The following is a 12,247-nucleotide window of genomic DNA, read 5'->3' as shown; positions in this document are numbered from 1 at the left end:
TTCACAAACAATTTGATAATTGATAAATGGGTAAGTACGTATTTATTCTTAATTAAAAAACTCAGTTTTTTACAATGAAAGAACTTGCTTTGAATAGGCGCGTGTAATTGCACGTGTTTCATTTTCTGTTCCATTTACTTGTGATGTATAGTCCTTTCAGTAATTGGTGACAACCCTCTATTTAGGCTTCGCTTTTTGCCTCTTTACAACTGTCTTGAAAATATTGTGAAAGCTAGAGTAGTTGCCTTTGTCCTTTCAAGTTCTACTCATTACCAAACAGCTTGTGTGTATACACCCTTTGCTAGCATAATGAATGTACATAACACACCAACATGTAGCAGCGGTCGATCGAGATCAAAGCAAAAATAAATGACGAATAAATCTAAACGACCAATGAATTATACGGAATTACGGTCGTTCGTGTTGATATTACAACTCCTTGGACTTCTTTCCGAGGTCAAACTTTGCGATAATTCCTCAAAATGGGCCACTTTTTATTGGACTGCAATAGTATTGATCCAAATCATAAGTATACAGAAGTTTCAAGCGTTAATGGACGAACTTGAATTGAGGATTATCGATAATGGGGCCGATTTTAGTGTGTGCTAATTCCGCAATTATTTTTCACAAAATATTTTATTTCTATTATTAGTTTTAATTACATTTTAATCTATGGTACAACGGGTTTCTTCCTGTCCTCCCTCCCGATCACCCACCTGGACCTGATCGAAGCCATGTTTTTCAAATTCTGGTCGTGTGTCCACGGTTTCAACTGCCGCAGCTCTTTCTCTAAAATCAGATCCTCGTCTTTCGTCCCAGAATTGATATATTTGGGTGCTATGACCGAAACGGCGATATAAGCTTTGGGATTCTTCTGAAGATACATCGGTCGTCCCGTGACTCTATGATATGCAAAGGTTTTGGGAAAGGGCTTATACTGGTTGTTTCGCAAATGATAATCATCAGGCGGAAGTGTGTTCAAAAACCCTAATTTATCCTTGACTTTAGTCTGGAAATCGGACCATTCGCCGGTTTCTGTCTTGTTAATCACTTGCTCTTTTTGCTTTTTCTCAACTGATTTTGCGGCCGGTTCTGGCTTGATCTTGGCCTTCTGCAGGTTTTCTAACAACTTTTCGGTCATCAGTATGTCATTGTTGATATTTCCTAACAGCAGAAAAAATCAAGTATGAAACTAATGACGGCGTGATTACGCTGGACTGGAGTATTAATTGTGTTTATACAAACCTAATAAATTGTGGACTTTGTTCCACTCCTCCGGATGAGCGGCGATTTTAATCATCAGCTCGAGGAGAAGCTCGCTCGCTGTAACGTTCGAAGAATCGTCCTGAAGACGGATTTTTATTAAAATAAATGAATAAGAATGCACGGTTTTGCGTAACAACGTGGCTTGGTTACCTGTTCTCTCTTGATCGATTCTGCATTTTCCGTGTTGTCGTCATTTAACGAATCTCTTTTATTTCTCGTCAATAAATCGGTTTCCCGATAGTTCATGGCTTCGTGGGAATCTGGAGGACCTGCACTTACGGATTCATTCTGCTGGGAAGATTTACTTTCTTGATATCTTCCACCCTAGAACAGGTACAGGTCGTTCCAATATTCCGTACGAGCTTGCTAAAGCATGAAAGTTTTAATAAGAAACAAAACTTTAAAATACCGAGCTCTGTTTACTTTTAAAATTATTGTTTGCTAATAAACTTGGAAACTTGCTCCGAATTGCGGTCTCGCCAGCAGCTTTCTGGTTTATCTTAGAAAGTACTTAATTACCGGAAATAATTTAATTTACTAGATTACTCCACATTTTGTTTCGCAAAAAGAACCCGAACGCTACGGAATAAGTGTGCTGACCCGGCGCCTCCACCATTTTATCCTTATTTACGGCACGGGTAAAACCCCAATTATATCGAAATTTGCATACACATACAATGCAAATTCCAGCTTTTTACAGAGTACAAATGACCAAAAGTGTTCGCGGGACTGTAGATTTGTCCAGTCGGTTATTTCCTAATAATCAGCAACTAATTTCCTCGTAATTGGAACGCTCATAATTGTTCGGAAATTATTACGTCACTCAGGTTTTATTAACAATGCTTTAATAATCAATTTCCATTTGTATTTCAAATGAAATGTAAACGAAAACAAACGGCGGAATAATATTAATCCTATTACTTTGCATGGATATTTTTAATTAACTCGCTGGGTTTCGCAAAACTTTATGCAAACACGGTTGAAAAAATTGGCCGATTTTTATTTAGGTGCTGGACTTACCTCATCGCTCGTATCTTCCATGTCAGCAAACGTAACTGAAACGAGCAGAGAATTAATAATTCAAGAAAAAACCTTGTAGTAACGTTGCACCGTTGTTATAAAACAAAACAAGGCAAAATAATTTGATAACGTCCGAATTTAATGCTTTCCAGCTAATAGAAAACTTGTGACATTTGATCCGGAAATGGTTTATAAAATATGAGCCAAGCATTATGTTTGAGCGCTTGGAGCTGACAGTATGTAAATGCAGGAACCACTTTACTCACTTCATCTTAGATTGTTCCTTGCTGTTTGCATACCTAAACCAACACAGTTAAATAATCGATTTTTAATCCAAATTTCCCATAAATTCCGCCCTTTGTAAAGTCCCAAGCCAAATTGTTAAATGATTTGAAAATGGAAATGAGAATGGCTGGTACACAATAGACTCACTTGAACAATGCAAAAATACATTTAAGATACCATTCGGGAGATCGCAATTTAATGTAAATTTATTTGTCTTGCGAAGAACAGTCGTTACCGAAACTTGGTCGTTTCAATCATTGAAAATTTCTTAATAATCTGCTTCATAACTTAGTTATTCAAGCACAAAGTTTCCGAGATAAAAGGATAGTTACAGTTGGTGAAATTACAAGGAGTCGGAAGTTTTAACGAACACAAGTATTTGAACGAGCGATCTGATTGTAAAAAAGTTGCAAAGTTATCTTCCATCAAACGGTGAAAACATAAATAGCGTTCGGACGGGTTTTAGCTGTTACAACGAATTCATTTTAGCCATTAAATGAAACATGCAATTTGGTTTATTAAATGATAGGTCGTAAATTAGAGCGCGTCGAATAATTGGATATTTATTTAATAAATGTCAAACTGCTCCCCAAATTTTATCAAACATTGGGTGTTGATAGTGAAATATTATTGGGCTCACACACTCGATATAAAATTTCTTGTCGATTGACTTCTCGGCCAATTATTGATTGGTTTCGTGTACATTATCCTATGAATTACCAGTGAGATATTTTTAAACCTAGAAATGGTGGATGTTTCTTTGTATTATAGTGAGTGATGGAAGGCAGTAAAATTGTGCAAATTCGTTTTTTACCTGGAAGTAATCCAATGGTCAGGACGCAATAGAAAAGCACGACGATTTTGCAATACATTTCTTTTCAATAATTAGTGTTTTTTTGTGGGGAAAGTGCTCAAAATCATGTTTCACATCGTAAACGCTGGTGGTGATTCTACTTTGAACGCTATCACTGATGTGTCACCACACAGCCGACCGTGTATTACACCGTGTATTCAAAAATGTATAATGCATAGAAACCTCGACGACAGCTACCCCAATAACACTGGTGGCGGCGTCTGCGCTCGTATGTCGGTGGCGGTGGAGATATGCGCACGCTTTGGTGGTGGTTTTTCTAAACCGGTAAGATTTCGCAAAAATCCGTTTCATCGGGCAAAAGGGCATATTCATTAGCGACTAATTCATTTAGTTGAGTTTCCGCTTTCTAATCAAGGGGATTTTGCAATTCATTCGAAAGGAAGGCGCTTTGAAGGGACGCAGTTTTAATGAAATCCTGAATTGAAGGCAATAAAAGGACAAAGAGTTGGTGGGAGTCGCAGATTAGATGAAATGCTCAGACCGAATCAGCGAAAAAGTTAAAATGAAAATCTCGTAGAAAAGTTACACGGAATTGATGGGTTTTTTAGAAATAACGCATTTAAAAAGAATTACTCTTTTAATAACTTGCGATTGAAAGTATCAAAGAGAATTTGCATTTGGATTAAAAAGTTACCCTATACTCGTTGTTGACTTTGAGATAATTATCTACATAGCAATGAAGGCGGCTTCAATACTTCGTTAGAGATACAAAACTAGCGGATCTTTTATTCGGTTGAAAAGCTGTAAATAGGTATACACAGCTCAACAATTCAAAAAAAAAGGTATATCTTTCATATCATAATATTAATAACACAGTTTATTGTAGTATCATTCAATGATTCTTATCAGTTGTTGAACAGGAACCAATTAAAAATGGACTTTTACCAAAAAAAAACAAACGTTTAAACTGAATATATAATAATTTTCAATTTGAGTTCTGAATTTTTTACTAGGTAGCAGTCAAGATACTGTACCTTAAGAACTACAGGTAAGCATTATTTATTAACTCTTTCGGAGTAAAGTTCGTTGTATGGACTGATTTCTTTACGAATACGACTTACGGAATGAATGTAATTTCATCTGAAGCTTTTTAATATGTTACTGATATTGAAACAAGAAAAAATATTAATTAGTAAAATATGTGGTTCAAGAATGTTCAGATTTAATTCCACTTTAATTTTCCTTTAGAAAATATCAAAAGCGATTCAATTTGTCGACTTGAAATGGGTCACAATTTTAGGTTTCTGCGTAAAAAAGGATTGCGTGTTAATACTTGTAAAAGGCGAAAGGATTTTAGAGAAGATTTGTTTTTGGGATAGATTGAATAATTTCTCTGACTTAGTGAATGGCGCGAATACAATGCCCATCAGAACAAAGGCATTCGAGAACGGAAGTGATGAAGGGAGATTTTTGTGGAAACACTAAGTACGATAACAATAATAAGTTAATCTTACCAGTAAGTGTGGCTTCTGGACAAGCGTAAAACGTCTTGCAATTAAGTAATTGCACAAAGTATTTGAAAATTTCTTTTGGAAGAAAATGCATCAGTAAAAATAGTTATGTAAAGTGACAGTTATTTATTATTGACTAAAGGTTTGTGTGAGTGTACGTCTCCCCCTTTTGAAATTTTACGTATATAGATAGGTATTTTAATTTTGTAAAGACGTTTTTTACGATTCTTAAAAAGCTGTTTTCTTCTTTTTTTTTAAAGAAACTTTCTAATTATAAATTAATGGCGTAGGAGTATTCAGGTGAACAATTATTGAAATTTTTATTTCTGTCATATTATGTCCCATTATATTTTTATCTTCTTAACTTTAGTTACTTGACCACCGGTAAAATTAAACGAATCTGTCGCTTCAACGTCTTTGGGGCCTAAACTGTTGATGATAGAGATATGGTCCCGCAGGCTTTTTTAAAAGAAATTTAATTCTGTATTTCTTCCTAACATTTTTCTTGTATCTTCATTTGCAGCGTCTTTAAAAACACGGGAGGAAGCGCAAATTAATTTTTTTTTCTCAATTTTTTTATGAAAATTTTAGTCGTCAGTTTTTCTCATTCTGTGAACAGTACAACACTCTACATTTATGCATTTTTTCCAAGTAATTAGTAGGATTTTAATTATATTAAAACGATTTGGCGCTCGAAGCGCCCTCATTTTTACTTTGTCGTACTAGTTTTTTGGGTTCCGAAAATCCTGCGACTTTGTATCTCGTTGCGTCTCCTTATAGTCCTCCGTAGCACAGACACTTTTTTAAGATTCTTTGTAAGATGTTCTTAATGATAGAAAATTTGAATTTTAAAACTTGAGACATGACTAATAATAAAACACCTTGTACTTATTTTTTTTTTGGTGCAAAATAGTGCAGAAAGAAGTAAATTCAATTGCGACGCGTCTTTCAATACGAAATTGGGATTTGAGAATAAATTTCAAAGGAACGATACTTTTAAAAAGCAGTGAAACGAAATATATTTTTTTGTAGTGAGTAACGATGTTTACTCCGTCGATAAACAATTTCTTGACGCAGTTTATTCGCCCTGTTTACGTAAACATTCGAAATAAAACCAGCTGAATGAAATTAAATGTTTATTCAAACCTTAATATTACATTATTTTGTTATATTATACTAAGATGTAGGGGTGCTCGGAGACCCCACGACATCTATAATCTCCCCCGTTCCAGCTTTATTTTCGAGATCCAAATTAGAGATTAACTGCGGCGGGATCGTCAGTGTTTTCCCGGGATTTAACGCCTCATACTGATGTCTCAAGGACTGTAATTCAAATTCGCAGGTACTCAAAGCTGATTTAATTTCCATCAAGAGGACCATATCACTCCTCAGCTCATTGAAATTTTGACAGATTTCTTCTGTAGGAATCGGATTTAATTCTGCAAAAACAAACATTAGAAACATGCAATTAGGGGTTTGTAGGTCTCCCACCTAAACCAATTTCTTGCAACATTTGTTCGATTCCTTTCGATTTTTTCTGGCCCACATTTGCCGGCAGTTTCATTCGTTGCGACCTTAGGGAAACGCCGCTGTTTTTGTAATCGGGGAATTTGATACCTGCGGTCTCAACAGCCTGTAAAATATGCTATTAAAACGGATTTATTTAGTTCAAATTGCAACACAAAACCTGCGAAAAAATCCTCACAAATTAAATAAGTACTTGACAAAATTACACGAACGGAAAAGTGACTCACCGCTGTGTCAACGCGCGAGGGTCTTGAAGGGTTCGCGATTTTTTTCTTGGGCAATTTCTTGTCCGTTTTTCGGGGAGTTTCACTCTGACTGTCCGCCTGACTGATCAATTTTTGCAAGTCTTGTGTCTTTCTCTCGCGCTCCTTCTTCCTAGCTTCGATCTTTTTCAACTCCAGGAGCAAGAACTGTTCCTCTTCAATCTACAAAACCAAATTTTAATACAGGTAATTCAATAATTTGCATTACTTGTTCCTGAGTCCTGTCGTAGAGCTTCTTCAGCTGCTCTTTCCGTCGTTTTTCGTGGTCAACATCGTAGGTATAAATTTTTTTCTCCCCTCTTAACTAAAATGCACCAAGGAATTACAAATAAAACGTTAAACTCATTTTACTTTGCTCATGATGCCGCAAATTTTATAGTAACGGTCTTTAATATCCTCCACTGATCTTTTCGGAAACTTTTCAGTGTCATATCTATCAGCCATTAGGATAAACCTGAGATCGAATCTCTGTGCCAGTTGCATCATGTGGTCAGTTTCGTCCTTGGTCCAACCATCAACTCTTAAGTGCTGCTGGTATTCGGCATCAGTGTATGTACAAATATCAACTTTCTACAACAGTCACAACAAAATCATTATTTTATACAAAAACTACGAAGGACTATGACTTAGGAGTCGAAACGGGATACAAAATGGCAGGATTTTGGGAACCCAAAGAAATAATACGGCAGAGTAAAAATGATGGGCGCTACCGTCCAGCCGCCAAATCGTTTTAAATTAATTTAAGTCCAACCAAGTCACTAATTACTTGGAAAAAAAAATAGAAATATTGAGCTTTGCACTCTTTACAGACTGAGAAAAACTGCCGACTCAAATTTTCATAAGAAACATGTTCAATACGTTCAAACGTATTCACAGCGTTTTGAAAAATATAGGGCAGAGTGCAAATTAGTAAAAGTTTGGAATTTTTTTAAATATAATTTACGATAAAATTTTTGCATTATGTTTATGTCCTACTATTGAGAATTTAATGCTCTATCTGCCTGTATAATTTTGTTGGGCTTGTGCTAACCGTTACACGTACAACCATTTTTTTCAAATTCATTTTCAATATCAAAGATATTGGAACAACTGCGCTCTCTGGCGACATTACCGGAACTATCAAAGACGGGAACGTTTTATTTGTACATCGTTTCGCATCCTAACATTTAGAAATCCGTAGCAAGCACCTTGTTAAACTTGGCAAAAGGATATTCCTTAGGTTCGTCGGACGGCCTCCTCCAGTGATGAAACACCGCCCCATCGGTCCTTGCCGGGTTCGTAAACGGCACCCACTTCCACTTTCTCGGTTTCCTCATGCCCAACTTAATTTTCGTTTGTTTATACCCATGTCCTGTATCAGACGGAAAAAGCGGAGAAACGTCCTTATTATCATTGTACAACAAGGCGAAAACTTCACGGTGCATTCCCTCAGGCCTTTTCTGGGTTTTTGTAGTAGTTGGGGGCCGCTTCCTCTGCTTGTCTGAACCAATGATTGACTCTCGAGTCACCTCTTGGCTCGCTGGATGCTCCAGCTCCATAATATCGCGAACATCGGCCATTTTTCTAAAAATTGATTAGAACCGCTCACATTTGGGGCAAACAGCAAGAGATGCTTACAATTGTCTTGTTTTGATCGTAGGAAGAAAACTTGAAATTGAGGTGTAAACGGGGACTATAATGACATTTATTATTAAAGACTACACATTTTCACTTAATTAGCAGGTTTTAACACTTCTTGTAATACGAAAACAATCGGCATTTTACTGTCACTGTCAAAAATAAACACAATCGCTAAATTTTCATATGTCGGTGGCACCATGAACATTACAGTCGGTCAGACAATTACTGCGCGCATAGAGCTAGCACCATTTCCCCACCGTTCTCGTTTTCTACAGCCAAGTTCACACCAGGAAAATTATCAAAATAATCGTAAATTTTTATAAAAACATCAAGAAGCTGTTATGCTGACTTGCATATCACATTTGTAGAACATCTCCTGACCGTTCTAATGTGTTTCTACTACAAATTAAAACTTAACTGCATTTAATTTCTGTATTTTTAATTCTCATATTCAATCAATGCACGGATTTTTTTTCACCCCCCTTATATCCTGCAATTTTCTTTATTTTAAATATAAAGGGGGTGAAGAAAAATCAGTTTGCATTGTTTAAATATGAGAAAAAATAATACAGAAAATAAATGCAGTTGAGTTTTATTGTAAATAGAAACACATTAGAAAGGTCAGGAGATGTTCACAATTGTGATATGCAAGTCAGCGTAACAGCTTATTGATGTTTTTTATAATGATTAACGACTATTTTGATAATTTTCCTAGTGTGAACTTGGCTGTAGACAACGAGCAGCGATTGTCTGGTCGACTGTAATGGTCATGGTGCCAGCACCATTTTTGGTGCTAACTCCTACGATATAATTTTCATTACAATAAGGCGCGTTTCTGCTAAAAATTACGTGTGCCACTTTTTAATAAATAAAGTATAAATTTACAGATATCATTTATAAACTTGTCGTAAAGTAACAATAGCCAATTAACTCCTTTGTCCTTGCTATTTCGTTAAATTGTCTATTAATTAACGCAAAATCCTAACAGAGGTACCAACTTGGCGCTTGCTGGAAATATACACATGCGCTTTTCGAACTGATTCTTTCCACGTGTTGTGTCACCTCGGTTCTAGGTTAGATTCGGGGAAAATTAAATAAAAACAATATTGAACCTTAATTTATTGTGAATTCTGTATCGGCACAACCATTAAAAAATGGCTCTGTACAATTTCAAGAAGATCGCAGTTGTCCCCTCTGCAAAGGTATTTGTCTAATTTTTTTTGTAAACGTTTCTAATTTCGCCAAATCTAGGACTTCATCGATATTATTCTATCGAAAACGCAACGCAAGACACCCACCGTCGTCCACAAGCAATACAAGATAACACGAATCCGGAATTTCTACATGCGAAAAATCAAATTTTCGCAGCAAAGCTTCCACGACCGTTTGACTCAAATCCTGACCGAATTCCCCAAACTGGACGATGTCCACCCGTTTTACGCCGACTTGATCAACGTTCTGTACGACAAAGACCATTACAAGCTGGCCCTAGGGCAGATAAACACAGCCAAGCATTTGATAGACAATGTGGCGAAGGACTATGTCCGTTTGATGAAATTTGGCGACTCGTTGTACCGCTGTAAGCAACTAAAACGGGCTGCTTTGGGCCGAATGGCCACGATAATGAAGCGACAAGCCTCAAATTTGACTTACTTGGAACAGGTGAGGCAACATTTGGCACGTTTGCCCTCAATTGATCCCTACACCAGGACAGTAATTATTTGCGGGTTTCCAAACGTTGGAAAATCGTCGTTTATGAATAAAATCACAAGGGCCGACGTTGAGGTCCAGCCGTACGCTTTCACAACGAAATCGTTGTACGTTGGTCATATGGACTACAAATATTTGCGCTGGCAAGTGATTGATACTCCCGGAATTTTGGATCATTCGTTAGAAGAACGAAACGTGATTGAAATGCAGGCTGTGACGGCCCTTGCACACTTGCGCGCCTGTGTTTTGTATTTCCTCGACCCATCCGAGCAATGTGGACACACTTTGGAGGAACAAGTGAGATTGTTCGAGTCAATCAAGCCCTTATTTGCCAATAAACCATTGATTGTTGTGGCGAATAAAGTCGATATTGTCCAAATCAGCGAACTCCCGGATGAGAAACAACAAGTCCTCAAAAGCCTGAAAGACGATTCAAGTGTTCCAATCATGGAGATGTCAACAGTGACCGATACTGGGGTCATGGAGGTCAAAACTGAAGCTTGTGAGACGCTCCTGAGCTTCAGAGTGGACCAAAAAATGCGCTCGAAAAAAGTCGACGGTATATTGAATCGCCTCCATGTCGCTGTGCCCAAGCCCCGGGACGACAAGCCGCGCCCCCCGTGCATCCCCGAGACCGTTCTGGCCAAACGCGAGGCCCAACAGTCCCGCAAACGCAAACTCGAGCGCGATATCGAGCTGGAAGAGGGCGATGATTACGTGCTCGATCTTAAAAAGACCTACACGGAGATTCCCGAAGAGGAGCGCTGGGACATTATTCCAGAAATCTGGGAAGGGCACAATATCGCCGATTACATCGATCCCGAAATATTCGACAAGCTGGAGGCCCTCGAACGCGAGGAGGAAATCCGGGAAGAGACGGGAATGTACGTCGTGCCGAAAATCGAGCTTACCGACACTATGCGTGAAATTAAAGCCCTTGCGCTGCAAATCAGGCACAAGAAGGCGATAATAAGGGACGAGGCGCGGGTTAATAAGCAGTGCAGGAAGCCGGCCATGCCCCGGAATACGAGGGCTAAGGCGAGGGATAGGTCGGTGTCGAAGTTGAGGGCGAATATGGAGGAGTTGGGGGTGGATATGAGCGAGTCGAAGGGGGCGCACTTCACGAAGACCAAGAGGGGTGCGTCGATGGGGCCGCCCTTGAAGAAGATGAGGATGGAGGTGGATAAACCCTCAACGAGTGTTGTGGCGAGGTCGACGAGGGCGGTGGTGCCCTCGAGGAATGAGATGGGGGTCAAGGATCCAGCGGTATTTTTTCCTTCACTTGTAACTTTAATTGTTTTATTGCGTTTGTGTTGCAGATGCGGAAGAAGTTGGCTAAAATTGCGCACCGTGCCATTAGTAAAAAGGTCAAGAAGTACGGTCTTAAAGGCGAAGCTGATAGGTTTATTGGTAACAAGATGCCGAAACATCTCTTTACTGGAAAGCGCGGAATTGGGAAAACTGATCGTCGTTAAGTATTTATTGTACTCAAAGTGTTTGTTAATAAAGATTAAGTAAAGGTTTGGTTATTTTTCTAATAAAAATTACCCTCAAAATTTTAAATAGTAACACCACAACTCAAATGAACTGTATAAGCTTCTCAAAGAATGTTAGGGCTATTGGTGTTTAAATATGCAGTTAAAGAAATCTAATTATTCTAACATGAAACAAATTCTATCAATTTTCAAGCAATGGAATTAGTTTTGAAAATTAAAATAAAAAACTCGAAAACGTTCTTTGTAATGTAACCAAATAAGGACTAGATTTTTAAATGTCTTCCTTATTTTATAAGATTTCTATTCGGATATCTATTAATCTATCACCCAGTATTTATTTAAGTTTATGTTTTTCAAAAAAAGACGAAAACAAAAATCTGAAACATTAAAAAAATTAAACCCCTTCTATTCTTTTTTTTTTAATTAAAATTAGGATATTTTTGCCGCTCTTAAAATACTACCGCCCTGCTTGGTCTATCTAAATATGCCACAGCCTAGTATGTTAACACTGAGTTGTTAAAAAAGCTGGAAAAAAAATTGACAAAGTTACATTGAACCATCCGTTAGGAGAATGGATTTGCGAATGATGAATAGTTTTTATTAAAAAAAAATACACACTAATAAAACTCTCTGGAAGTCGACTCATTAATTCATTAATTGGTTAATAAAGATTAATTTGAAAATATTTCTCCAATTGTGGATGGAAATAAAGTGAGGTTTGGGCATAATTACTAT

The 12,247-nt window shown here is 37.5% G+C and overlaps 3 protein-coding genes across 4 annotated transcripts; 1 reads left to right on the top strand and 2 right to left on the bottom strand.

The window, feature by feature from the left end:
- Window positions 1-617: 617 nt before the first annotated feature.
- Window positions 618-3,640, bottom strand: LOC103313712 (uncharacterized). The gene is made up of 5 exons (XM_008197709.3): window positions 3,386-3,640; window positions 2,287-2,321; window positions 1,417-1,590; window positions 1,246-1,345; window positions 618-1,164 (listed from the first exon to the last, which is right to left on the bottom strand). The coding sequence occupies exons 1-5, from the start codon at window positions 3,441-3,443 to the stop codon at window positions 671-673; spliced, it is 861 nt and encodes a 286-aa protein (XP_008195931.1). The 5' UTR covers window positions 3,444-3,640; the 3' UTR covers window positions 618-670.
- Window positions 3,641-6,019: 2,379 nt separating this feature from the next.
- On the bottom strand, window positions 6,020-8,478 carry DMAP1 (DNA methyltransferase 1 associated protein 1). Of its 2 annotated transcripts, none has more exons than XM_015981884.2 (7): window positions 8,304-8,478; window positions 7,874-8,249; window positions 7,038-7,256; window positions 6,895-6,990; window positions 6,651-6,848; window positions 6,388-6,529; window positions 6,020-6,335 (listed from the first exon to the last, which is right to left on the bottom strand). In XM_015981884.2, the coding sequence occupies exons 2-7, from the start codon at window positions 8,243-8,245 to the stop codon at window positions 6,073-6,075; spliced, it is 1,290 nt and encodes a 429-aa protein (XP_015837370.1). In that variant the 5' UTR covers window positions 8,246-8,249; window positions 8,304-8,478; the 3' UTR covers window positions 6,020-6,072. The 2 variants fall into 2 exon arrangements, with proteins under 2 accessions (XP_015837370.1, XP_008195930.1); XM_008197708.3 differs by having other exon boundaries at window positions 6,388-6,541; window positions 8,304-8,475.
- An 836-nt stretch (window positions 8,479-9,314) lies between these two features.
- Non1 (Novel nucleolar protein 1) lies at window positions 9,315-11,536 on the top strand. Its single transcript, XM_970398.5, has 3 exons — window positions 9,315-9,508; window positions 9,558-11,282; window positions 11,336-11,536. The coding sequence occupies exons 1-3, from the start codon at window positions 9,461-9,463 to the stop codon at window positions 11,489-11,491; spliced, it is 1,929 nt and encodes a 642-aa protein (XP_975491.1). The 5' UTR covers window positions 9,315-9,460; the 3' UTR covers window positions 11,492-11,536.
- The last annotated feature ends 711 nt before the right edge of the window (window positions 11,537-12,247 follow it).

The sequence above is a fragment of the Tribolium castaneum genome, chromosome 3 (genome assembly GCF_031307605.1).
Source record: "Tribolium castaneum strain GA2 chromosome 3, icTriCast1.1, whole genome shotgun sequence".
Classification (NCBI taxonomy): domain Eukaryota; kingdom Metazoa; phylum Arthropoda; class Insecta; order Coleoptera; family Tenebrionidae; genus Tribolium; species Tribolium castaneum.
This window is presented reverse-complemented; position numbering and strand designations above follow the sequence as displayed.